The following is a 24,208-nucleotide window of genomic DNA, read 5'->3' as shown; positions in this document are numbered from 1 at the left end:
ATATACCGATCTATAAATATACTCTACAATCATGTAACATAAAAAGGTGTGTATGTAATTCTATTCAGATGTTGCAATGTTAGATAATATTGTTGGTAGTTGCTGTAACTGGAGATTATGTTAAATGAATGGGCTGGGTCTGGGTGGGGAGATTACAAAGGTGGGTGGGCTGCAGGTGGGTGGGCTGCAGATGGGCATTGACTACAAGATTCAGTCAGGCTTCAAGCTCAGGATATCAAGCCTGAGGCATATCCTACTTTGTTTTCAACCAGAGTGCCCAGCCATATGTTGAGCCAAGACCTGTCCTGGTATTGTCTTGGTACCTTGCCACAGTATTTGTTAGCTTTGTGCATGAATTCCAAATCATACATATTTCATTGCAAGACCATATGTCATTGTTTAATAAAAGCTCTGCTGACCCAACACTTTATTACCACACGAATATAGGGCTTGGACATATGAATGCTATAGTACTTCATCCAGGGAAATCAATGGAAGCCGCAAGATCCCACAGAAGACTGAGTATACCATATTCAAACTTTGAAGTACTGAATGCCTAGTTGCCCCAAAGTCTGATCTTAAACTTAATTTATAATTTGGTCAGAATGTCTGACTTTGTTCTCTTGCCTTCAAATATTGACCAGTGTAGACAAAAGCAGACCCTGAAACACACCCGGCAAACCAATATGCTGTCACACACCCAGGACTTCTAACATGGAAAACCAGAAGATCAGTCAGCTGGAAAATGTGTACATCAGTTCCTGAACTGCCCCCAAGTACGTGCAGAATAATACAAACTAAGCGCGACACCTCAAGCGACATATAAGTAATCCTACAACTGATTGCACCACCTTGTAACCGATCATCGAGCGACCCTGAATAGAAACACGACTGTGGAGTTTTCGGCTTCTTTAATGAAACAAAGGCGCCATGTTTGAATACAAACATTAGCCTTTTGTGGTTTTACGAGCATGATTTTGTACTCTGTTACTTAGGAAAGCTGTGCGCTCATTTCATCATGCTTTTGCGATTTGTGTGGCAATCCGAGGCGCCTGCCGAGAAGGCAGACAGCCTCGTGCAGTCTCGTGTCCGCCGGTCGGTTGCGTGGTGGAGTGGTGTTGCAAGGACTTTGCGTTTCATTTAAGGTATAGCAAATGAAGCAGAAAATTATAAAGTGATTCAGAAAGCCAACAATGTGAACCTTCTGAGTGTCAGAAAAAGCCTTCGTGGTGTGGCATTGCACGATGATATGCCCTCTGCCCTGGAATGTTCATTTTGGCTGTGCTGGTATTTTGTGTTAAGTTAATGTGGTGTGCTTCTCACATCATCGCATCTTACTGGTCTCCTTTGTTGCATTAATGGAGTTATAAACCAAAGCTGTCAATGAAAGGTTTAAAGGCATGCTAGGTAACCATTAAAGTAGCATTTGCTGATGGGGGAATATTGCATGCCTTTGCATTTCATGTGTGTCTGACTTCATTGATGAATGCTGCTGTTGAAAACCCCTGAATTAGTTTGTGCCATCACCAAGATGTTCAAATGTCCCAGATTCCAGATTATCCTCAAAAGATGGTGACTCAAAAGTTGTACATCATGTTCTACATCAGGGACAATGTTTTACAGGATGAGCTTGGGGAGGCTGAATCAGGAAATATTATAAATGTTCCATCTAAAATATGTCATCCATCTGCTACCAAAAAGGTATTTTGCCAGTCATGGCCCACTTAACAGAAGGTGAGGGTTGGACCCCAAGTTGGGGAGGGGTTTAGTGCCTCATGCAACTGAGTAGGAAAGTACACCCCTCTTCAATGCCCATCTTGGATGCATCATCTTCATTTTTGGAAGTTTTTTTCCAAAAATTAACATGTGTGCCACCCTGTGTCTAACAGTGCTGATCTGCCTCAAACTTTGCCCTGCCAGGTCACCGCTCCATCCACTGCACTGGGAGGCACTAGGGATACCTGACCAGAAGGAGCACCTCTGGCCTCAGTGGCTGATGCTCCAGGTGCAGTGCCAACAGGCCATCTGCAGACTGCTTTCACGCCACAGCGCAGCTGCAATGCCCAAGGCTGTGGACCTGACTGAGCGGCGTGATGCTCGCACTGCCAAAACCAAGAAGCTGAAGTCATATGGCCCACCCAGTGCTGTCAAGCTGCAGGTGCTGGGCACGGGTGCAGAGGGTGCGCCACGATCCCTCTATGTCTTTACCACCAGTGCCAGGTGAGTGGCAAGATCCACTGTGCCTTCCATCATTACTACCATTGCCAGGTCATGTTTGGTGACCTGGCACATACCCTACTTGAGATTGTATGTGATATGCATGGTGGAATCCATTTTGTTAACAAGTGTTCAGCCACGTTCATGATCAAATAAATATACCGATGTTGGTGAGATGAGCCACACACACACTGTCTTTGTGTTGATTAGATTTGTTGGGTTAGTGACTGACTGAAGGTTACTCTTTCTAAGTGATCCAGTGCCAGCAGCTGCACAGTTTGGCCATAAGTTACACCATGTTCACATGTTGGACTTTGTTTTCACCAGCTGGTGGAGATGCCAACAAGGCCTACCATTCACTGATCCCACCCCATGCTTCACGGCAGCTACCTGTTCAACTGCGGCGAGGGGACGCAGCGTCTGTCGCACGAGCGCAAGACACGGCTGGCGCGGCTGGAGAATGTGTTCATCACCACCAACGCCTGGCGGAATGTGGGCGGCGTGCTGGGCGCGCTGCTCACCCTCAACGACATCGGGGTGCCGGCGCTGACACTTCACGGGCCGCCGGGACTGGTGGGTCAGCCAGCCGCTGGCCCGCCCGGGCCCGGCGACGGCGGAGTCTGCATCTGCTGCGTCTTTCAGTGTTGGTTGACGGCGGCCTCGTACATCGTTCATGCGGTCCATGTTTTGTGTTGAGTTAGAGGCTGCCACTGTTCAGACGTTGAGGCAGGTGGCAGATCCGCAGTGTATTTGAACGAGGCTACATTCCATCACCCAACCAGTGTCCATTTGCTACTGATACCAGAGCAAACGCACAGCCATTGTTTCGCGCGCTCACTCCACTCTGCCGATGCTAGCGGCGTTTTCCTCCGTTCACGTAACTGCACTGCGCATGGCAGGTCTGAACGCCGCGTGCGGTTGTTAGCGTTGTACTCGCAGCGCCGGATCTCGCCGAGCCGTGGCTCCCGAGCCACTGGCTCGTGCCGTCGCTCAGCCAGGCCCCCCGCGTCCGCAGAACGCGCTGTACCGCGACACGCGCAACTTCATCCAGCTGCGCGGCATGAACGTGTCGCACCGCAGCGAGACGCACGCGGACTTCGTCGACGTCGGGCTGACGGTGAGCGTCCGCGGGACACCGCCAAGCTCGTTCCGGGAGCCGCGGTGATGAGGGGACTCGGGGAGTGTCGCAGACAGGGCTGTGTGGTTGAAAACGTCCGTAGTCGACTCTGGTGTCAGGCAAATTCGATTGCATGTAAATGTTGGCGAATCCCATTGCATGTAACAACGGAAGCATGAGTTCAAAGTTCGTTTGTGTAGCAAGCTCTGTCTTGAACCGAGCATGACATGGAATTGGTGCTTTTCAAAGGTTCAATTTATGTGCAGATAGGGACGTTTCTTGACAGCTCCTATGTCTAAGTTTGCCATGAGAGTACAGCTATGTGGCTGACGGTGACGGGACTGAGCCGGGCCGCCGTCACGTGCTGTAGCGTGACGGCGTGCCATGCAGCGAGCATCGGGCGCGCCGCCATGCAGCGCGCGCCGCTGCACCGCCAATTCCGTGACCCCGGAGGCCAGGCCAGCCAGCGGGCGCACGTGACCCGCGGACCGTCGCCAGGTGCGCGCTGTGCCGCTGTGGGGCGCCGCCGCGAGCCGCGAGCCGCCGGCCGTCGCCGCCGGTCCCCCGCCGGTCGACTACTTCGCTTTCGAGAGGACGGGCGGCGCCGGCGGCCGACCGGCCTCGCCGCCCAGCCGGCCGCCGGCGCCGCCGGAGGAGCACGGTACGCCGGGGGGAGGGGCGAGGGCGTAGGACGGAGGTGGGGTGGGGCGCGGGCGGAACGGGCGGAGGCTCTGGTACTTGGTTGCGGTGTAGGTTCGTGATGTCTCGTTCATCGTCGGAACGCTAGAGGTTGAGCAGGGTGCTTTCCTAAACATGTCAACCGTTAGGTGGCGGTCTGCGAATGACGCCGACGAGTCATGTCATCGGGCTTCCATGGCAACTTACTTTAACTCGCCAAGTACGTCTGACACAGCACTGCTTTCCATCTTGCCCACAATTGCTCGTCCGTGACTTCCACGAGAGGAACGGTGCAGAAGGAACTTCCCCGGCAGGGATGTCGCGGGAGGGGCTTCTGCGAGAGGGACCTGCGCGGGAGGGATGCCGCGCGTGGGGGTTCGGTAACCCCACACTTGCGGCTGGTCTGTGACGTTGCGTAACCCACTGACCGAAACACCAGCAGTCGCGCGCCGCCCGTCACGGCTGACACGATGTCATCACGTCGACCGTTCCCTGCGCCGTTGGCAGGGCCGCCGCTGCCGGAGCGGGCCGTGTCGTACGCCTATGTATGCTCGGTGCCGGACCGCGCCGGCCGCCTCCTGCTGGACAAGTGCGTCAGCCTCGGCGTGCAGCCCGGCCCGCTGCTGGGACAACTCAAGGTCGGTGCCGTCGGCGCCGGCTTTGAGCGCTCAGAAATGCTGGAATGGATGTGTTCTCGTGCACGGGGAGCCGCGTGGGGCCGTCGATGAACGGGGCAGAGACGTAAATGCATAAGACCGGTGCTCTTGCCCGTACCTGCACGGTACCCGTACCTGTGCCGGTGCCTGTACCCCTACCGTACCGTAGAAATCGTCTCCAATCCGTGGACAACGCCCCGTAACCCGTGGCGTGCCGGTGCCCCCCCACCCCCCGCCACGGCTCCCCGTCACCCGTATCGCCTCCTCTGCATCCGTGAAACTGCGCTGATATGATGATGTCCATGTGATTGCTTATACAACGATGGCCGTGTGACTGTTCACATAACGATGTCCGTGTGACTCCGTAAGACGGTGTCCGTGTGAATGTCCGTGACTGTGCCCGTGTGACGGTCTCCCGGCGTGACAGTATCTGTATGACGGTCTCCCGGCGTCACGGCCTCACTCCGCCGTCTGCCCACAGAGCGGCAGGGACGTGGTGCTGGAGGACGGCCGCGTCGTCCGGTCGGAGGACGTCACGTCCCCGGACGAGGTCGGCGCCCAGTTCCTCGGTGAGGCCGCCTCCCTCCCCTGGCTGGGTGCGCCCATGCCTGCTGATCGGCCGGGTCGGGGACGGATGCCGTTGGGGGCTGCGGATGGTTACGTTGCGCGAGTGCTCGGTTGGGGATGGGTATGGTCATAACATGTTTGGTCGCAGTCTCGGAAGTCACTGAAATGATGTCAAGAATTTGTGGATCTTCGCGAGCCACGATTATGAAATTATTCATGGACAACATGGCCTGCAATGCAATAGGTCGCCAGATGTTTCATTGATATATGTAAATGCGTCTATAAATGATCGTGATTTGTTTTGCAGTCCTGGAGCTTCCCTCGCCGGACTTCCTCCCCTCGCTCTCCGACTTGAACTCGTCGCTGGACGCTTCACGGCTGGCGGCTGTCGTGCACTTCTCGCCGGCGGCGGTGATGGACTCGCCCGAGTACCGGGCGTGGCGGGAAGGCCTGCCGGCGACCGTGCGCCACGTGGCGCTGAACGAGACGTGCCGCGGCCACGGTAGCGAAGCCGTCCACCGCCTGCAGCACCAACTGCACACCATCGACCCGCAGCTGTTCCCGCTGCTGGCCGGCGACGACCCGACCACGGACCAGCCTACTGGTGAGCAGCGGGGAGGCCCGTGCGGCTGTCCTCCAGCACGGACGTGGGCAGACCGGGCTTGGTTGCGTCGAGTTCGCCATCTGATGTCGAACGACCTGCTTGCGTGGTGGAAGTACCTGATCCTCGCTACGATCTTCTTGTTAATTCTGTCATGTAGTCGAGCACTCGTTTGAACGTCGTCAGCCGTTGCGATCATTGTTTGGATGGCACATCATTTACAACGCGGTACGGTCTGCAAGCACATTTTTTATATGAAAAATTTTAGCTCTCATTTTATGAATCAGTATGAACACACAGTCCTCTCTACCCTACCATCTCTGTTACAGTGCCAACTCATTCGGGGTGTTGCACTTACCTTTGACGCGTAGTACGGTACGTGTGCCAGACGGTTCGCTGTGTTCTGCCGCATCTGCCAGACGGTCTGCTATGTTTGGCGCGTCTGGCAAACGGTCTGCCGTGTTCGGCGTGTCTGCTAGACGGTCTGCCGTGTCCGGCGCATCTGGCAGACGCTCTGCTGTGTTCTGCCGCGTCTGTCAGACGGTCTGCTGTGTTCGGCGTGTCTGCCAGAGGGTCTGTTGTGTTCGGTGTGTCTGCCAGACGGTCTGCCGTGTTCGGCGTGTCTGCTAGACGGTCTGCCGTGTTCGGCGCATCTGGCAGACGGTCTGCCGTGTTCGGCGTGTCTGCCAGACGGGCCGGTTTCAGACGGCGCGCCCTGTAAACGGGCCGGTTTCAGACGGCGCGCCCTGTAAGCGAGTCCGGCTGTCGTCAGAGGACGACCCGACGGCAGAGCAGGACCAGGACCAGGAGCAGGAGCAGGAGCAGGAGCAGGAGTCGTCGCTGATCCACCCGCCGTCCGGCTGGGGCCTGAGCTTGCGGCCGCCAGCCGAGCCCGACACGTAAGTCCCCGGGCCAGACACCGGCCGCCCTTGACAAGGCGAGGCGTTTGCCCGCCGTGCCCGGCTCGGACGTCGAGATCACCAGGGCTCTGGCTTCAGGAATGTTGTGAGTTTGACTGGGACTAGTATGTTCTGTGTATTTTTTCCTTGAGGCTTTGTCATCTGATCCGTCTGGAGGATGTAATGCGTGCTGTCTACCAGAGAGCTCGCATTGTCTCCTCCTCCTCCGCCATCCCAGTAGGAGGATGTAGTATCACCGTGTCACTCTCAGCCACCTATCGGGGTAGCGCCACTGAACCCCGTCGTCTTCTCCGCCGCCAGTGAGGGCGTGACGCCGGTGACGCCGGACGTGTACCGTGCGGAGCTGGCGGCGGACGAGGCCTTCTCGGCCCGGCTGGCCGAGTACCGGCAGGCGTCCGCCGCCCTGCCGCCCGCCGCCGCCGCCGGGGTCTACCCGCAGACCGTGCTGCTCGGCACGGGCAGCTCCATCCCCAACAAGAAGCGGAACACGAGCGGCATACTGGTCAACCTCAGGTGGGGGCGGCGCGCCGGCGCGGGCCGGGACGTCTCCGGAGAGGGCCGCATGCGTGATGGCGGCAGAGCGTTGCTGATGGGAGGCGGCTCTATGCGGTCCACGTCACCACGGTGTTCCGTCTGACACCATCAACTTATGCCAATGTGTGTGGTGGTGACCGCTCCGGGCGTCAACTAGAACGTGCTATGTTAGTTTGGAGACCGTCTGTGTGGTCGCGACCTTCCTGCCCCGATTCCGCAGCCGCAACAGGAGGGTCCCTCCGCGCCGACCCCGTCTGTCCCGTGACCGGTGCGTCCCCGGCAGTGGGGACCCCTCCGCGCCAACCCCGCCTGTCTCGTGACCGGTGCGTCCCCGGCAGTGGGGACCTCTCCGCACAGACCCCGTCTGTCTTGTGACCGGTGCGTCCCCGGCAGTGAGGACCTCTCCTGGCCAACCCCGCCTGTCTCGTGACCCGTGCGTCCCCGGCAGTGAGGACATCTCCGCGCCGACCCCGGTATGTGACCGGTGCATCCCCGGCAGTGGGGACCTCCTGGCCAACCCCGTCTGTCTCGTGACAGGTGCGTCCCCGGCTGTGGGGACCTCTCCGCTCTGACCCTGTCTGTCTCGTGACGGGTGCGTCCCTGGCAGTGGGAATCCCTCCGCGCCGACCCCGTGTCTCGTGATCCGTGCGTCCACGACAGTGGGGACCCCTCCGCCTCGACCCCGTCTGTCTCGTGACCCGTGCGTCCCCGGCAGTGGGGACCCCTCTGCGCCGACCCCGTCTGTCTCGTGACGGATGCGTCCCCGGCAGTGGGAATCCCTCCGCGCCGACCCCGTCTGTCTGTGACCGGTGCGTCCCCTGCAGTGAGGAGCACTCCGTGCTGCTGGACTGCGGCGAGGGCACCCACGGCCAGCTGGTGCGGCTGCTGGGACAGCAGCAGGCGGCCGCCGTCCTCCGTCGGCTCGGCGCCGTCTACATATCGCACCTGCACGCCGATCATCACATCGGTACGGGCAGGCCGACCCTGACCTGGCCTGACCTGACCCCGCGGACTGGTGACGGCGCTGGACTTGGGTGTGGGGTCGAGTGTGACGGACGGAGAACTCGATGATTCTGTGCGCCCGATTGAGTGTAGCTGAGAGACAACTCTGAGACACGGCTCGAGACCGAGTGTAGCTGAGAGACAACTCCGAGCCACGGCTAGAGACCGAGTGTAACAGCCCACATGCCGCAGAGGCCGACCCCCATTGACTCAGCGTGATGTCATGACCCCTCCCCCCCCTACCGTTGGCTCGCGGTAACAGTGACGAACGTCGGCCGACCGTACCGTGCCCCACATCCGCAAAGGCCGGCAGCTCGCTTGGAATCAACTGCGGATTCTGGATTGCCCGCTTAAAACAGCTCGTCGTGTTTTTGCGCAGAATTGATTTGAGTACAGTGCGTCGGTCTGACCAGCGAGCGTGCAGTGCGCCGGTCTGACCAGTAAGTGTGCAGTCCGCCGGTCTGACCAGCGAGCGTACAGTGCGCCGGTCTGACCGGCGAGTGTAGTCCGCTGCCCTGATCAGCGAGCGTACAGTGCGCCGGTCTGACCAGCGAGCGTACAGTGTGCCGGTCTGACCAGCAAGCGTACAGCCCGCCAGTCTAACCAGCAACCGCGCTGTGCGGCAGGTCTGATCAGCATTCTGGAGGCGCGCCGACGGGCGCTGGGCGCCGAGCACCGGCCGTGCCTGCTGCTGGCGCCGGGCCCCATCGCCGGCTACCTCACCATGTACCACAACAAGATGGCCCCGCTGCTCGGTCAGTGGCGCCCGGTCCGCCGCTGCGGCCGTGGGGACGCCCCGTGAGCTCGGACGGCCGTATGTAGTCGGATGCTGGGGCTCGCGGGACGCTGCTGCCGCGCGAACTGAGTCGGGCCGGTCGCTGCCCGTGGGTCTGGACAGGCTGCGGCTGGTGTTTCTCGGGCCGACGGCGCGGTAGCCGAGTCTGATGTGTGACTCTCGCTTGCCGGTCCCTGGCGCATCGGACGATCCGCTCTGACGTAATCCGCGACGACTCTTGTCGTTTGCGGCAGTACTTCGCCCCCCCCCCCCCCGCCCCCCGTTCCTCACTTTCTGTGTTCCCCGTCCGCCTCTGAGAGCCCGCCACTCCCTCTGAGCCCCCGCCCGCCGCCCCCTTTGAGGCCCCCGCTGCCTCCTGAGGCCCGCCGCTCCCTCTGACCTGCTCTGCGCTGCCGCCAGACACGTTCTCGCTGGTGGCCAACGCGCGCCTGCAGCTGTCCAGCTCGCCGCGCCCCGCCTGGCTGCAGGAGCGGCTGGCGGCGGCCGGCCTGGACGAGCTGGTCACCTGCCTCGTGCGCCACTGCCCGCTGGCGTACGGCGTGCGGCTGGGCCGCGCCGGCGGGCCCAGCGTCGTCTACTCGGGCGACACGCGGCCCTGCCCGGAGCTGGTGGCGCTCGGTCAGTCGTGCGCTGTCTCCCAACGCGCTGTCGAGAGCTGGCCGCAGTTGGTTGGTGTTGATCCACCGCGCCTTCAAGAGCTGGCCGCAGTTGGTTGGTGTCGGCTGGTGTGCGTTGACTGTCGCTCTTGCTCCGCGCTTGACGGGTTGGGTCTGCGCTCTGCCGGTCCGGGTCATCGGTGGGCCTAAGATGAGGGCTGAACTCCAGGCCAAGGTTGTTGATGCGTGGCCGACTCGTGGTTGACTTCACCCCAGGAATGGGCCTCGGCCCGTGCCCTCTGCCAACCCCAAACCAGGCTGGTGTGACCTTGCCGGCGGGTTGACCCAGGTCGAGGTCGTGTGACCTTGACATCGGGCGCCTGCCGCCACTCAGGTCAGAACTGCGACCTGCTGATCCACGAGGCGACGCACGAGGATGAGCTGCAGGAAGAGGCGGAGCTGCGCGCCCACTCCACCACGTCTGAGGCGATCGGTGAGCTCCCGCGCCGCGCCGGGTTCCGGTGTGCCGCCGGCCGGCGCCAGCGCGCGCACGGGAGCCGCGCCGCCGCCGACCTGCGTCGTCTTAGTGGGGGAGGCACTCTGCCGTCCACCTCCCCGTAGCCCCCCGTCCATGGCGCCGCTGACTCCGCCTCTGGCACACTGAACGGCACCCCCCCCCTCGGCGCCGCTGACTCCGCCTCTGGCACACTGGACCGCGGCGGGCCGGCTCCCGGCCCTGCTGACTCCGCCTCTGGCTCGGCAGGCGTGGGCCGCGACATGGCCGCCCGTCACGTGCTGCTGACGCACTTCAGCCAGCGCTACTCGAACCTGCCGCTGCTGCCGGAGCCGGCGCCCGAGAACGTCGGCGTCGCCTACGACAACATGGTGGTCAGTTACGGCACCGAGCGAGAGCGGGCACCAGCCGGGGACGGCCCAGGCCGGGCCAGGGGGACGGTCAGGTCAGGTCGGGAGGGCGTGGTCGGGCGGGAAGCGTGACGGGTCGGCTCGTGGGGCGGGGGATCAAGCAGGGTGGACTGTGTCGCGTGTGTGGTGCGCAGCGTCCGCCGCTGGACGCGGCTGACTCCGGCCAGCAGCCAGGCATCCGACGGGCCCTCCGTGGCGGTTTGGTTATTCGGAGCAAACCAACACGGACGCTCTCCTTGTCGGCTGGAGTCCCGCCCCGTGCGTTGTCCTGGCCTGTGACGTCATACTGACGCCAGCGCGCGTGTGCCGACCCAGGTGGACTACCGGCACCTGCCGCGGCTGCCGCTGCTGTACCCGTGCCTGCGGCAGGCCTTCGCCGAGTCCTACGACCAGTGCGTCGAGCGCACGGCGAAGCGGCGCGACCGCAAGCAGAAGCTGGCCGACCAGCTGGCCAACGACGGGCTGGTATGACGTCACCGGTAGACGGCCGCGACGTCACGTGGGTGGGGTCGGGGCCGGGACCGGCTGGCCGGCCGCGCCGCAGACCAGCATGGCGGCGCGTGTGGCGACGTGATGTTGTACTGGTGACGTGTTACCGATTCGCGGAGCGGGCAGCGTCTGGTGACGTCATCAGTCCTCGTGTGTGACGTCATTTGTGTGTGGGCGTTGAGTCATTGCGTGCCCCGTCACACATGTCCGAACTTGATTCCTCCGAGACCTGGGACCGAATGTGATATGGCCTTCCGGCCCGCTGGGTCGAAGCCGTGACGTCATTGTTGCACGCCACCGGTCGGAGGAACGAGCGGGCGCTACGAGGCCGTAGGAAGGTGTTTTGGAATTTACCTTTTGTTGAGTGGGTTGGAGCTTGTTGATAAACTACCTTTGCGCCTGTTATGTTATTGTTGTGTTATGCTGGCAGCTGGTTACTGTTAAATCCACGGTTTGGGCACATCAACAGATCAGCCGGAGTGACGAAGAGTGTGTGGAAGTAACGAGATGTTTGGATACCCCAGCAGGTGTACACCGAACGGGGGGGGGGGGGGGGGTACCGGCGCAATGGGCGCATGGTGTCACATGGCTGAGGTAGGGCTGAGGGTTCACTACGCCGCCCATGATGGCTTCCGATTCAGCTGAATCCTGTGAGCTGGTGAGCTGTTTGAAATGGCTGGAGTCGGTTCATTTCTGAAGTTGTCGCAAGAGGGCGCCGGTTGAGCCGCGATATGCGGGTGGTGAGCCGCCGTAATTGCCTGTGCTGACAAATGCCCCCCCCCCCCTTCCCTCCCCAAAAGAAAACGTGAACGGAATCAGGAACGGGCTTGCTGAGCGGTATTTCTAGCTGCTAATCGTGAAACCCGGTCTGAATGGACGTCCCGTGTTGGGCATCCCGTCTGACTGAGTGTCGGGACAGCCGGCATGACTGGGCGTCCCGCTCTGGGAATTCGGAGAGTCGCGTCAGCTTCCGGAGCCTGACGGCTCAGGACCACACCCAGCGTCGTGACGCGCCGCGAGAGATGCAGTAAAAAATGTGATGAAGATTGGGCGTGTCACACGTGGAGCAGGAGGATTGTCTCGCAGTGACAGTTGCTTTCTTGCTTGCTGTGGCAAAAGCAGGCCCAAGGCGAAAATGCTTCCGCGGTCGGTAGGACTCGAACCTACGCTCCCAGAGGGAATCTGATTTCTAGTCAGACGCCTTAACCACTCGGCCACGACCGCTCCATGTTCGGTGCCCTGCCACACAAGTATGAGATGAGTTCGAATGATTCGCATGCTGTTTCAAATATCTTAATGTTTGATATAAATGCTTAGGCATTGTCCAGCCACAAACTAACGCGAAACGATAAACATCATCCAAAACAAAAGTTGATGCCTCTGGCACATGAATAGTTCGGCGGAATATAAGTTGTTCATTCAACGACGCAACATAAAGCACTACCTTACGCTGAAATCAGTAACCTGCATGCCTCATGCCTTGTGCGGTCCAGGCAAACAACGTGGCAGTGAAGTCTATCGAGTTTGGTCCACCTAGCGTCCATAATCTTACTGGGAGTTGTAATTTATGTTCCTAGGTGGCGGTGCACGAGAAGGGGATTGTATCACGGGTGTCGAAACGTCATATTTATGTCGCATGAATCACCATTTCGGCACAACAAATCGCTGCATTACCCCCTTCTGCTCTAAACACGTCTTAGGCTACATTAGGAAATGGATACTTTTTAATCTTCCAATTGCAAAGCCGCATTACAACTTAAACTAAGCCGGAGTCGACCTGCATGTCGCAGCGCGATGGTGCCTGCGCCATGTTGTAATTCCCTTGTGGGTTCCGGGGCGGCGAAACAGTTACATGTCACCGTGGACGCTCGTCGTGTTCACTTCTTCGGGACACATTGCGGAACGTCGAACCTGGCGGGCATGGCTGAGATAACGACTGGCTAAGCCCTACATAAGTTCGACCGTGACGAGGATTATTGGACTTCACGCGTCCAGCAGCTGTCGAACCCATAATTACATTGTCCGTCATTTTTGTTGAACGCAAGACATGTGCGTGCCCCAGCTAAGTCAGGATAAAACATGAGTATACCAGATGCACTTTTACAAGGAACATATGGGTGTACCTGATGCATTTCGTAACAAAGGAAATATGAGTCGAGGGCACGAGGGTTACCGAGTTGAAAGTCGCATGGATTTGAGGGTCCCGACGAATTACTCCTGATAAGTTGAACGACTATGTTTATGTTAAAACGAAAAGACCCCATTTCTACACAGAAATATACAAAGAACACAAGTGCAGTGTCACCAGCTTGGGTACAGTGTCGTTACAACATGACGCTAGGTCACAGGATCGACTGGCGGGGGCAGCGACCAGCAGTCATCCGCCCTGCTCTCCTTAACCGCCGCTTCATCCCGAGTCCTGGCTACACCCCGCGTCATCTCGTCATCTCGTCATCTCGTCAAGCCGCGGCCGTCCGCGACGAGCCAGCTGCAGTGTCAGCTCCCTGCCGAGCAGCCACACAAGCCCCGCAGAAGGGGCCCCTGCACCGGGCCGGACTCCTTCCCGGGGCCCCACGGCGGCGGCAGTGTCGCCCCACCACGGACACACGATCGCCGTTCTTGCAACGGAGCTGAAATAGCCTAAACCAACCGACAAGGCTCCCATCAAAACTAATTACCCGGCCAAAAACTGAAGTACGCGAGCCAAAAGCTAACGCTAAATGGCACGCGATACTTAACTACAGTGACGTCACATCCATGGTTCAATGGCCACGCTGTCAAGATCCAGATGACCACATTACTCCATCCTTATTACTCCAGTCCGGTGAAGACCAACGCCACGTCATGAGACCCCACGACTGGCAACAAAGACCGTCAACCGCAGCGTCCCCCAAACGGCTTCCAGCGCACGCTCCGACACCCAGCGTTAACACATCACACGCCCACAAAGCCACCGTCCGGTCCGCCGGCGGACGCGCGGGACGAGGCACGGCGGCGGAACAAGGCTGTCGGCGGCGACCGGTGACCTCAGAGGGATGAGCGCCTGGCTACTGGTGGGTCACAGCCCCAGGCGTGTGACGTCGGCAGCCAGGTCACCAGGTCACCAGGTCAGCCAGGTCACGGTCTGTGCTGGGACCGGTGGGACAGCAGGTCGCTCAGGCGATTGGCCGGGTTTTGTGACGATCGCTGGTGTCACCGTTGGCATGTCAGCAGCTGCGCTCGACGCTGTGCTACGAGCCGGTCAAATGCTGCGGCGGCGTTGGTGATCTCCTGGCTGGAAGACCAAACATCATTTCTGCGGGAGCAGCGTCAGGTTGGAATCGCGGGCGACATCGCCAGCTCGCGCATCTCATTCCCCCGAGCGCAGCGGACGCCTAGGCGAGCCGGATTGCGAAATAATCGACCGCATGTGAATGTGAATATGGCAATGAGCAGTGCTCCCGCAGCCCTCATCAATACATTCTGAAAACTGATATGTTTATCACAGTCCAGCCGCACCAGTTCCCGCGATCCCGCGAGCGCAGCTCGTAATGACGCGAACGGCGCTGACGGCGGCCGCAAAGCGGCAGCTCGCCTAACTACGCAGCGGACGGCGGCTGCAAGCCAGCTCGACCTCAAGTCTGTCCTGAGGGTCACCGGCGGGCCTTGTCGCCGCCCGCGCCGCGCTGAGCTGCCGCGTGTTTCTCGCTAGTGACCCTCTCGCCCTGACCCGCCTCGCACTGGCCCCGGGCCGGTCGCCGCCGGCGCCGTTGACCGGGCGCCGGCAATGGCCGCTGCATCCGCAAACAAAGACGGCGCCGAGCTCTGGGGCCGCCCGTGGATACCGTCCCGCCCCAGCCACGCACAACCAGACACAGGTCCTGTCGGGGCTCGACGTCCCTATCGGCGCCCCTGCCGGGCCAGGGTGCGCCTTCGGTTGACTTGTGCGCCGCGGTTTCACCGTTGCACCGCCGGCCGGCGCTGGCCGGGCGGCGTTCAATTGACACGGTGGAGAAAATGCGTCACAGGCGGCGTTTACGCGCTGGGACGCAGCCAAAGTACCGCCAGCGACGGTGCAATCACAGAAATAAGGCTGGGGAATGCTGATGCTCGAGTTTTGGATGTTTTAGAAATCAGGACATGTGTGAATTGCCGGCGATGGTGGAGTCCAGAGCAAGCCATGTCCGCCCTGCTTTCTGAAACGAACAATGGAAATCGCGTATCTGTGGCGATACATTGAGTTATATAACACAAGGAGGAACAGAATTATCGTGAAGTGACACTCCATGTTACACCAATGCTCAACATGAATAATTTGACACCACTTGCACTGCATATCATGTGGAACTGCTACATGCTCTTTGGAACGCCTCCAAATCTAACTACAGAAAATCACCCGGAATGTGCTTGTGACTGGTCCCAGGTAAACGCGTGTGTCAACAGATTCGAGGGGTCGATAGTGGTCAAACTTGTCAAACATGAAGCTGATATATGTAGCTAACTATTTAGGTGGTCACATGCAGCAAATAACACATCAGTCGCTGCAATTTTATTAAGTTTTCTAAAGTTTTCATTTTTTGCCGCACAATCTTTTCACTTTGGATGCGAATATCTCGGCGCACGTAGGGGATCAAATCCTACCGTTTTAGCATAAGCAAGCCCGATTATTCCTCTATCGATTGCTGTGGCCAGATGATATCGGTCAGGGGGAGAATATAGCATTCTGACCCGTTTTCCAAAATTACAAACACAGATGGAGGCCGCTCGGCTCAGCTGAGCGAAGCCGCGGCGCTGCCATCGACTGGCGTACGGTAAGGTCGTCGGAGCGGTTACATATAGCCGCGCGGCCCGCTCCGTTTACAAACAGTCCGCAGCGTCGAACGTGGAAGCGGTGCAGGTCCGTGCAGGTCCGGAGGCATCAGATACTCGTCATGGCCGACGTCGCCGCAGCAGCCGCCACCCCGGTGAAGAAGGGCCGCAAGCCCAAGGAGGGAGGCGCCAAGAAGAAGGCGGCCAAGTCTTCTCGTCCTCCCACCCTGACGCTAATCACCAAAGCCATCAACGCCGAGAAGGATCCGAAGGGGACATCGGTGATGGCCATCAAGAAGTACATCTTGGCCAACCATAAGGTGAAGTCGTCCGTCATGCTGAACCACATGCTGCGGCGTGCCTTCGAAGCGGGCCTGAAAGCCGGCAAGTTTAGCCGCCCGAAGGGTCAGGGCGAGTCACACCTGCTCGCCGGCCGCTACCGCCTCGCCACGAAGGAGAAGAAGTCCGCGGCCGCTGTCAAGCCCAAGAAGCCCAAGTCGCCCAAGAAGGCGGCTGTCAAGAAGCCCAAGGCCAAGACGCCTAAGAAGAAGCCCGCGGCAGCAAAGAAGGCCAAGTCGCCGAAGAAGGTAAAGAAGTCGCCCAAGAAGCCGGCCGCCAAGAAGACGGCGGCGAAGAAGAAGACCCCCAAGAAGGCGGCAAAGAAGGCATAGGCAGTGCCAGCGCGGCAGCCTGAGGCTGAGTGTACAAACTGCACTGTACTTTATCATCGTCGCTCCGTGGCGTTGGCGTATTTTAATGCTTTACCGGCGGGCGGCGCGCACGAGTGCCCCGGCAGGGATCTCACATGTTGTTGATACTCGGAGCAGAGTATATATGCATCAACGCTGGACCTAGTTTTAGGGTCGTCGCATTGAACAAATACACGTATAAGCCAATGTGGCCTGTTGTTATTGCATGTTTCGCGAATGGACGAAGCGCTAAGACGCCACCCCACGGAAACATGGAACGAACCTGGACTGGCTTGAGGGCCGAGAACCCCACGGACGGGACGCAATTTAAAAGCTGCTAAATAAGTCCAAGTAAAGGACGCTTCATACTGATGAAGGGCTGCGAGCGGGCGGCTTGGGGGTGTCCAGCTGCCGATCAGACCTTTTCCTAGCGGACTAAGGGCCGAGGAGGCAATCATCAGCGCGCCGTCCCATCAGCCGCCAGCGGAGGCGCTGTCGGCGCCTGCTCACGTGGCTGATTCCCTCCCACCTAGGCTTCGTTTTGCTCCCCACCAACCAGTCATCATGAGTCGCGCCCCCCCCCCCCCCCCCCGGGGGGGGGGGCGCGAGGGGACGAGGGGACGCTGACTTACGTCCGGTCTGTTGGTCGGCGCGGTCAGAAGGCGGAGGGCCAGGGCGGCGTCCGTGCAGGTGCGCCGCCCAGGACCGGCTTCAGTGCTCCAACCCCGGGTGAGGAGAGGGCTGTTGAAGGGACAAGGGTCAAAGGATGCGGGATAACGAGTGTGGGGTAACATCGGGCAACGTGCGGAATGTGGGATGTATGGTAGGAAGTAAAAAGTAGGTGAGTTTTAGTGTTTTATAAACAAGCATAAACTAGCCTTTAACAAATCACGTATTGTTGCTGATTGGCGCTTTCGTGCGCGTTGACTGCCATGGCCATTTTGTGCTCAATAAAAGTAGCGTAAAATCCAAATAAAGTAAGAGCAGTAAAACGGAAGTTGGAGGTAGCATTCCAGACCGTCTGCAGGATAGTAATTAGAAACAAGAGGGCAGGACGATGTGGACACGGAGCTGGACATCTGGACACGGAACACGGGTCAGACTGCGGACTGCGGACGGAACCCAGACTGGTCCACGGGAGGGACACGGCCCATATCTGCGCCGGACAATGATGGACGCAGGCTGCCGCAAGAGCAGCGACGAAATAAACGCGGCACACTGTGAACTGCGGATTAGCTGGAAGCGCTGGAACTTGGAATTGGGAGTGGAAGTGGTCTTTTTTGCACCACATATTGAGGAGAAAGAGAGGTTAAGTAAAATTATTGAGCAGCATCACGTGACAAACGTGAGGCACTTCTTAACAGTCCATGCCACTACCAACGTTACCGCGGGCAACAATCTAATTGTATTTCAGTGATATACTTGTCACCAGTTCACGTCAATCTGATACACTGTCTGTAGTAATATTCAGCTCGTGTGCCCCCAGCCTGAGATACTGGCAGGTGCCCGCGCGAAACAACGCGCATGCAGGTCCACCACAACGGCTGCCTCCAATCGGCACACCGCGCCGTTTTCCCACTGCCGGTCCGACGGCGCGTCCACGCCGTCCTTTCGCACCTCATCCCCGCACGCCGCACACCATCACACGTCGCAAAATCACACCATCACACGTCGCACAACCACACCTCACACGTCGCACAATGCCGTGGCACGCAACCCAGCCGATCGGCGCCGCCTGGCGGCCGTCGTCGGCACATCCCGCGCCACCTAACGGCGGCCGTCTACGCCGCCAGCAGGGACTACCTCGTAGCGCGGGACCGGCGGCGCCCCGCGGCCGGCGCCGGCCCGTCAGCCATCGGCGGGCAGAGACGGACGGCGCTGTGGCGGGGCCTCCTCCGCGCCCGACAGGCCGGCGGCGGCCACCGTCTCGGCCAGCGGCCTGACGGCGTACTGGCGGAACGGGTGCCGCTCGCGCTCGACGTGCACCTCGGCCAGCCAGCGCGGGTAGCGCAGCAGAAACTTGCGCACCGAGTCCGCGAACGAGGGCTGCTGGGCGGCGCGGGGTGGTGGCCGACCGCGCTCCTGCCGGGGCAGGGGCTGGGTTAGAGGAGAGCAGCTCCTGCCGGGGCAGGGGCCGGGTCAGAGGAGAGCAGCTCCTGCCGGGGCAGGGGCTGGGTCAGAGGGGAACAGATCCTGCTAGGGTGGTGGCTGGGTCAGACAGGAACAGCTCCTGCTGGAGTGGGGGCTGGGTCAGAGGGGAACAGCTCCTGCTGGAGTGGCGGCTGGGTCAGGGGGGAACAGCACCTGCTGGGGTGGTGGCTGGGTCAGAGAGGAACAGCTCCTGCTGGGGTGGTGGCTGGGTCAGAGGGGAGCAGCTCCTGCCAGGGCAGGGACTGGGTCAGAGAGGAACAGCTCCTGCTGGGGTGGCGGCTGGGCCAGAGGGGAACAGCACCTGCTGGAGTGGGGGCTGAGTCAGAGGGGAACAGTTCCTGCTCGAATGGGGGCTGGGTCAGAGGGGAACAGCTCCTGCTGGAGTGGGGGCTGGGTCAGAGGGGAGCAGCTCCTGCTGGAGTGGGGTCTGGGTCAGAGAGGAACAGCACCTGCTGGAGTGGGGGCTGAGTCAGAGGGGAACAGCTCCTGCTGGAGTGGGGGCTGGGTCAGAGGGGAACAGCTCCTACCGGGGCAGGGGCTGGGTCAGAGGGGAACAGCTCCTGCTGGGGTGGCGGCTGGGTCAGAGAGGAACAGCTCCTGCTGGGGTGGCGGCTGGGTCAGAGGGAACAGCTCCTACCAGGGGCAGCCGAGCCGCTGGGGTCCAGAGGGGAACAGCTCCTGCTGGGGTGGCGGCTGGGTCAGAGAGGAACAGCTCCTGCTGGGGTGGCAGCTGGGTCGGAGAGGAACAGCTCCTGCTGGGGTGGCGGCTGGGTCAGAGGGGAACAGCTCCTACCGGGGCAGGGGCTGGGTCAGAGGGGAACAGCTCCTGCTGGGGTGGCGGCTGGGTCAGAGAGGAACAGTCCTTGATGGGGGTGGCAGCTGGGTCAGAGAGGAACAGCTCCTGGCTGAGGTGGCGGCTGGGTCAGAGGGGACAAGCTCCTACGGGGCAGGGGCTGGGTTCAGAGGGGAACAGCTCCTGCTGGGGTGGCGGCTGGGTCAGAGGAGGAACAGCTCCTGCTGGGTGGCGGCTGGGTTCAGAGGGGACAGCTCCTACGGTGGCAGGGCTGGGTCAGAGGGGAACAGCTCCTGCTGGGGTGGCGGCTGGGTCAGAGAGGAACAGCTCCTGCTGGGGTGGCGGCTGGGTCAGACAGGAACAGCTCCTGCTGGGGTGGCGGCTGGGTCAGAGAGGAACAGCTCCTGCTGGGGTGGCAGCTGGGTCAGAGAGGAACAGCTCCTGCTGAGGTGGCGGCTGGGTCAGAGAGGAACAGCTCCTGCTGGGGTGGCGGCTGGGTCCGACGGGGACAACTCCTGCTGGGGTGCGGGCTGGGTCAGACAAGAACAACTACTGCTGGGGTGCGGGTTGGGTCAGAGGGGAACAAAACTGCGACCTGACCCATCCACTCCATCGAACTAACACACACAAAGCCGCGACGATGGCTTGATACAGGTCGCAGCGAGGTACCCCAAACTATTCGGAATGGTTGACAATTACACGCTAGTGTCGTCACTGCTGCTAGTTCGTCATTGGCTTTACCAAACCATGCCGGCAAAAAAGTTTAGTTTCCTGAAACAGGGGTTCGGATCAGAGGCTCTAGATAAAAAAGCCACCTTAACACCTCGACCACTTGTATGATCTTTCTCCAGTCCGGTAACACACCACCCTGCCCAGAACCACCCCACCCACCCTGCCCAGTTACCCGACCCGTTCGGCTTCGTGTGCCCTGCCCCACCCTGCCTCAGAAACCATCTCGTCGCTCTTTTGCGTCTCGCCTCATCCTCTCACGTAACATGACTCACCCTATCAGGTGACCTGACTCATTCTCCGATACAGTATGACTCACCCTTTCATACAGTGTGACTCACCCTCCCGCACAGTATGACTCACCCTCTCACGCAACCTTACTCAACCCATCAAGCGATCTGACTCACCCTCATATAAAGTATGATTCACCCTCTCACGTACCTGACTCACTCACTCAAGTGATCTGACTCACACTCATATGGTCTCACTCACCTTTTCACACGATCTGACTCACCCTCTCACCTGATCTGACTCACCCCCTGGCGCGATCTGACTCACTCTCTCACATGATCTGACTCATCGTGCCGCGCGACCTGGCCCACCACATTCCATACGACCCAGCTGACACTGCCCCGCGCGCCCCGTCTCACCGCGGCCACCGTCATCTGCCGCAGGTTCAGTCGCAGCTCCTCCAGCTGCAGCAGAACGCGCCGTTCGGGCGCCACCTGGTGCTCGATGAAGGCCTCCATGACGGCCAGTGCCCTCTGCGGGTCGGCGGCGCGCACCGCGCTGTTCAGCAGGGTCGTCAGCATCTCCACGTTCGGCCTGCGAAGCAAGACCGCGTCAGAGGCCCGACAGACGACACTGCCAGAGGCTCTACAGACGACACTCTTAGAGGCCGAACAGACAACACTGTCGGGGGCCCCACAGACGACACTGTCAGAGGCCCTAAAGACAACACCGTAAGAGATCCTCCAGACGACACCGTCAGAGGCCGGACAGACAATGTCAGAGGCCCTAAAGACGACACTGTCAGAGGCCTTACAGATCACACTGTCAGAGACTCTACAGGCCACACTGTCAGAGGCCCTACAGACGACACTGTCAGAGGCCCTACAGACGACACTGTCAGAGGCTCTACAGACGACAATGCCAGAGGCCCTACAGACGGCACTGTAAGAGGCCCTACAGACGGCACTGTCAAGAGGCCCTGCAGACGACCTTGTCAGATCTCGGACGACACTGTCAGGCCCCTGTCAGACTGTTAGTGTTGGTGCCGGAACGACGCCGTGTCCCGTGCCCGTGCCCGTGCCCGTGCCCGTGCCCGTGCCTGTGCCCTTGCTGCGCCGCCGCCTCGGAAGCCGTACCTGACGTCGGCCGCCCGCAGCGTCTCCCAGAAGCTCGCCAGGTCTCGGCCGTTCCGCACAGTCATGGCCAGGCAGCCGAACGAGGCGACATCTGGCTGCAGCGCGCGCGCCTCCAGCTCGCGGAACGCTGACTGCGGCGGTGGCGCGCGCCGTCAGTGGTGAGAGCGCGGTCAAGTGAACACGCACGAGCACGGACGAGGGTCGGCACAGGCCGCGCGTTTCGCAGAGAGGTAGCAAAGGTAGGTGCACGCCAGATGATATGCACTTAACTGGTGCACTTTCTAAAATCAACTGGAGCCAATCCACTGAAATGATGACAAGTGGAAGACATTCTACGGCTTCGACCGGCAAGTCCCCGCATCCAGTTATCAAAAGACTTCACAAGATGAAGCCAGTTCACGTTCTGTCAGGCCAATCTAGCGCACATGCATGCAGCATCACTGCACCTTCGCAGCAGCGTTCCTCCGGCTGCTCGCACGCTTCTTCATCAGCTGGTTGAAAAATCCCACATCAGGGGCCACGTCCAGGGCGTCCATGGTCCGAATAAGACACTGAAACAGCACGCCGGGCTTCGGTGTGACAGCCACAGGACCAGCTGACGCCATCGAGCACACCATGCGAGGGCCGATGGGCCAGCCCACGGGCTAGAGCCGACCGTCACGTGCGAGCAGGAGTTGAGCCATCGGGCAACAGGCTGCCGTCGGATAGCAGCGCCATCTAACAACGGCTGTTGATTATTGGGGTGTCAGGCGCGTCTGCTGCAGTGGTCATTTGGCGTGAATGACTTTTTCCCTAAACCCGCATTGTTCCAAGTGACACCCTTTCTCTCTTTCTGTCCATCCCGGGGTCAGTGGCGCAGGTCCCAGCCCGAGAGGCACCTGCTCTTGGTCCTCATCGTGCGGCATCATCTTCAGCAGGATGGAGAACGTCTTGATGTCGGGCAAAATGCCGTCGGCAGCCATTGTCTGGAGCACGCCGACCCAGCCGCCGAGCAGGGCCAGCCTGTGACGAACAACAAGGGTGTGACCGTGACGAACATCGGGAACAGGAGAGCACCTCGGGTTTAGTCAGGGGGGGGGGGGGGGCGCCGGAGGTAAATGTTGTAAGAGATTACCACACAGCCTGCTCCTACTTCTTCACCCCCACCTTTCAAGTTTTCTACCGGCGTTGGTCATATCATATCTAGGCCTGCCCTCATCCCAATTCACAAACAAGAAGTGATAGTAGGCATATTTCATGGTTTTGTCAGTATGGTTTTTCAGAGATGCACAATATCTAAGCCTCAGACTTACCCGGTTACACTTTGCGGTCACTTCTAGGTAGATGATAGTCAAAACACAGTGTTAGCAGCAGAGACTGCATATCTTTGACAGGTGTGGCAGGGTGGTGGTTTTTCAATCTCGACAGCTCATATGAGGCGGGCCCAAGCCCCCCACCCCTTCCTTCGAGTGCGCCTTTGACCGGGAGCCGGCAAATGCAGTGCCTCTCCGAACCGGCGGCAACTGGTCACGTTCTGGCCCGAGGAGACGGCACGAGGAGATTCACCTGTCCCTGACCACCCCGCCGTCCCACGTCGCTCCAGCCTATGGGAGCCGCCGCCGGGACGGCCCGCGACACCCGCTCACCTGGCCGCCGGCGTGTTCAGGTGCCGGAGCCGCACCAGACCGCCGCGGCTCGGGCGGCGCGAGAGCAGGTCTGGCAGGTCGCCGCCGCCGCCGGCGGCCGCCTCCAGCGCCCCGGCCGTCCGCAGGCCCTGCAGCAGTTTCGGCTCCTCGGGTCGGGCCGGACGCTCTGGCGGCGCTGGTAGCGCCCGGCCCGTTGGCGGGCCGCCGGCGATTGCGTCGCCCGGCGGCGGCGGCGACACTATCATTTCCATCGCCTGCTCAAAGATGGCAGTGTCGCCGGCGCCGCACTCCAGCGCCGTCCGCAGCAGAAGGTTGTAAAGGAAGATGGTGGGCGGCACGTGCTTCGTCCGCAAGCGATGCCACACCTGCAGGGGAGATTCAAAGTCAGAACGCACCCGAGAAACCATCTGTATGGCCTCCGCGGAGACCACAATCTGGTTCATCTAGTAGCCCACAGAAGCACGATTGGGCAACTTAAACAACGTCCAGTCATAACTCATGGCCTCAGGGAGGGGGGGGGGGGATGGCAACAATACACCGAGAACGTGACGAACCCCAAGCGCAATCTCCCCAGACCGGCCAGATAGCATCGCTTCCTTCCCCCTCCTCCCTCTGGTCCCACCCACCCACACCATACACGCCCGGGTGGACGGGCGGATGGGTGGGTGGAGGGGGGGCGGCTCACCAGCAGGGCGTGCCGGTAGCCCTGGTCCGCGTCGCCGACGCAGGCGTGCAGCAGCGCGCAGGCCAGGTCGGCGCTCAGCGGGTGGCCCAGCCGCAGCGCCTCGTCCGCCGTCTCGAACGCCCGCTCCAGCTGGCCGCACCGGCCGTACGCTGCCCCGCACAGGTCACACAGGTCAGAGGTCAAAAAGGTCATAGAAGTCGCACAGGTCACGTAAACCACGAGAATTGCACACGTCACACGGGTCGTATATATCATGCGGTCTCAAGTGTCACGAGGGTCACATA

General features: G+C 60.1%; 3 protein-coding genes and 1 non-coding gene across 4 annotated transcripts; 2 read left to right on the top strand and 2 right to left on the bottom strand.

Moving 5' to 3' along the window:
- Positions 1–1,941: 1,941 nt before the first annotated feature.
- On the top strand, positions 1,942–11,500 carry LOC119113530 (ribonuclease Z, mitochondrial). Its single transcript, XM_037237831.1, has 16 exons — positions 1,942–2,220; positions 2,604–2,790; positions 3,233–3,334; positions 3,833–3,944; positions 4,520–4,650; positions 5,150–5,237; positions 5,543–5,839; positions 6,573–6,735; positions 7,057–7,269; positions 8,115–8,257; positions 8,919–9,047; positions 9,488–9,533; positions 9,657–9,706; positions 10,079–10,177; positions 10,448–10,572; positions 10,924–11,500. Exons 1-16 carry the CDS (start codon positions 1,997–1,999, stop codon positions 11,077–11,079), a joined length of 2,265 nt encoding a protein of 754 aa, XP_037093726.1. The 5' UTR covers positions 1,942–1,996; the 3' UTR covers positions 11,080–11,500.
- Positions 11,501–12,239: 739 nt separating this feature from the next.
- On the bottom strand, positions 12,240–12,321 carry TRNAS-AGA (transfer RNA serine (anticodon AGA)). The gene has a single exon. It is a non-coding gene; the product is annotated as a tRNA-Ser (tRNA).
- A 3,631-nt stretch (positions 12,322–15,952) lies between these two features.
- Positions 15,953–16,785, top strand: LOC119113849 (sperm-specific protein PHI-2B/PHI-3). The gene has a single exon (XM_037238074.1). The coding sequence runs from the start codon at positions 16,008–16,010 to the stop codon at positions 16,554–16,556; it is 549 nt and encodes a 182-aa protein (XP_037093969.1). The 5' UTR covers positions 15,953–16,007; the 3' UTR covers positions 16,557–16,785.
- A 1,220-nt stretch (positions 16,786–18,005) lies between these two features.
- LOC119114136 (pentatricopeptide repeat-containing protein 1, mitochondrial) lies at positions 18,006–23,342 on the bottom strand. Its single transcript, XM_037238348.1, has 6 exons — positions 23,240–23,342; positions 22,493–22,616; positions 22,061–22,165; positions 21,615–21,745; positions 20,898–21,072; positions 18,006–18,656 (listed from the first exon to the last, which is right to left on the bottom strand). Exons 2-6 carry the CDS (start codon positions 22,574–22,576, stop codon positions 18,423–18,425), a joined length of 729 nt encoding a protein of 242 aa, XP_037094243.1. The 5' UTR covers positions 22,577–22,616; positions 23,240–23,342; the 3' UTR covers positions 18,006–18,422.
- Positions 23,343–24,208: the final 866 nt, after the last annotated feature.

The sequence above is a fragment of the Pollicipes pollicipes genome, unplaced genomic scaffold (assembly GCF_011947565.3).
Source record: "Pollicipes pollicipes isolate AB1234 unplaced genomic scaffold, Ppol_2.1 Scaffold_7262;HRSCAF=8765_pilon_pilon_pilon, whole genome shotgun sequence".
Lineage (NCBI taxonomy): Eukaryota > Metazoa > Arthropoda > Thecostraca > Pollicipedomorpha > Pollicipedidae > Pollicipes > Pollicipes pollicipes.
Note: the sequence above shows the minus strand (reverse complement) of the source record. Positions and strands in the feature narration are given on the sequence as shown.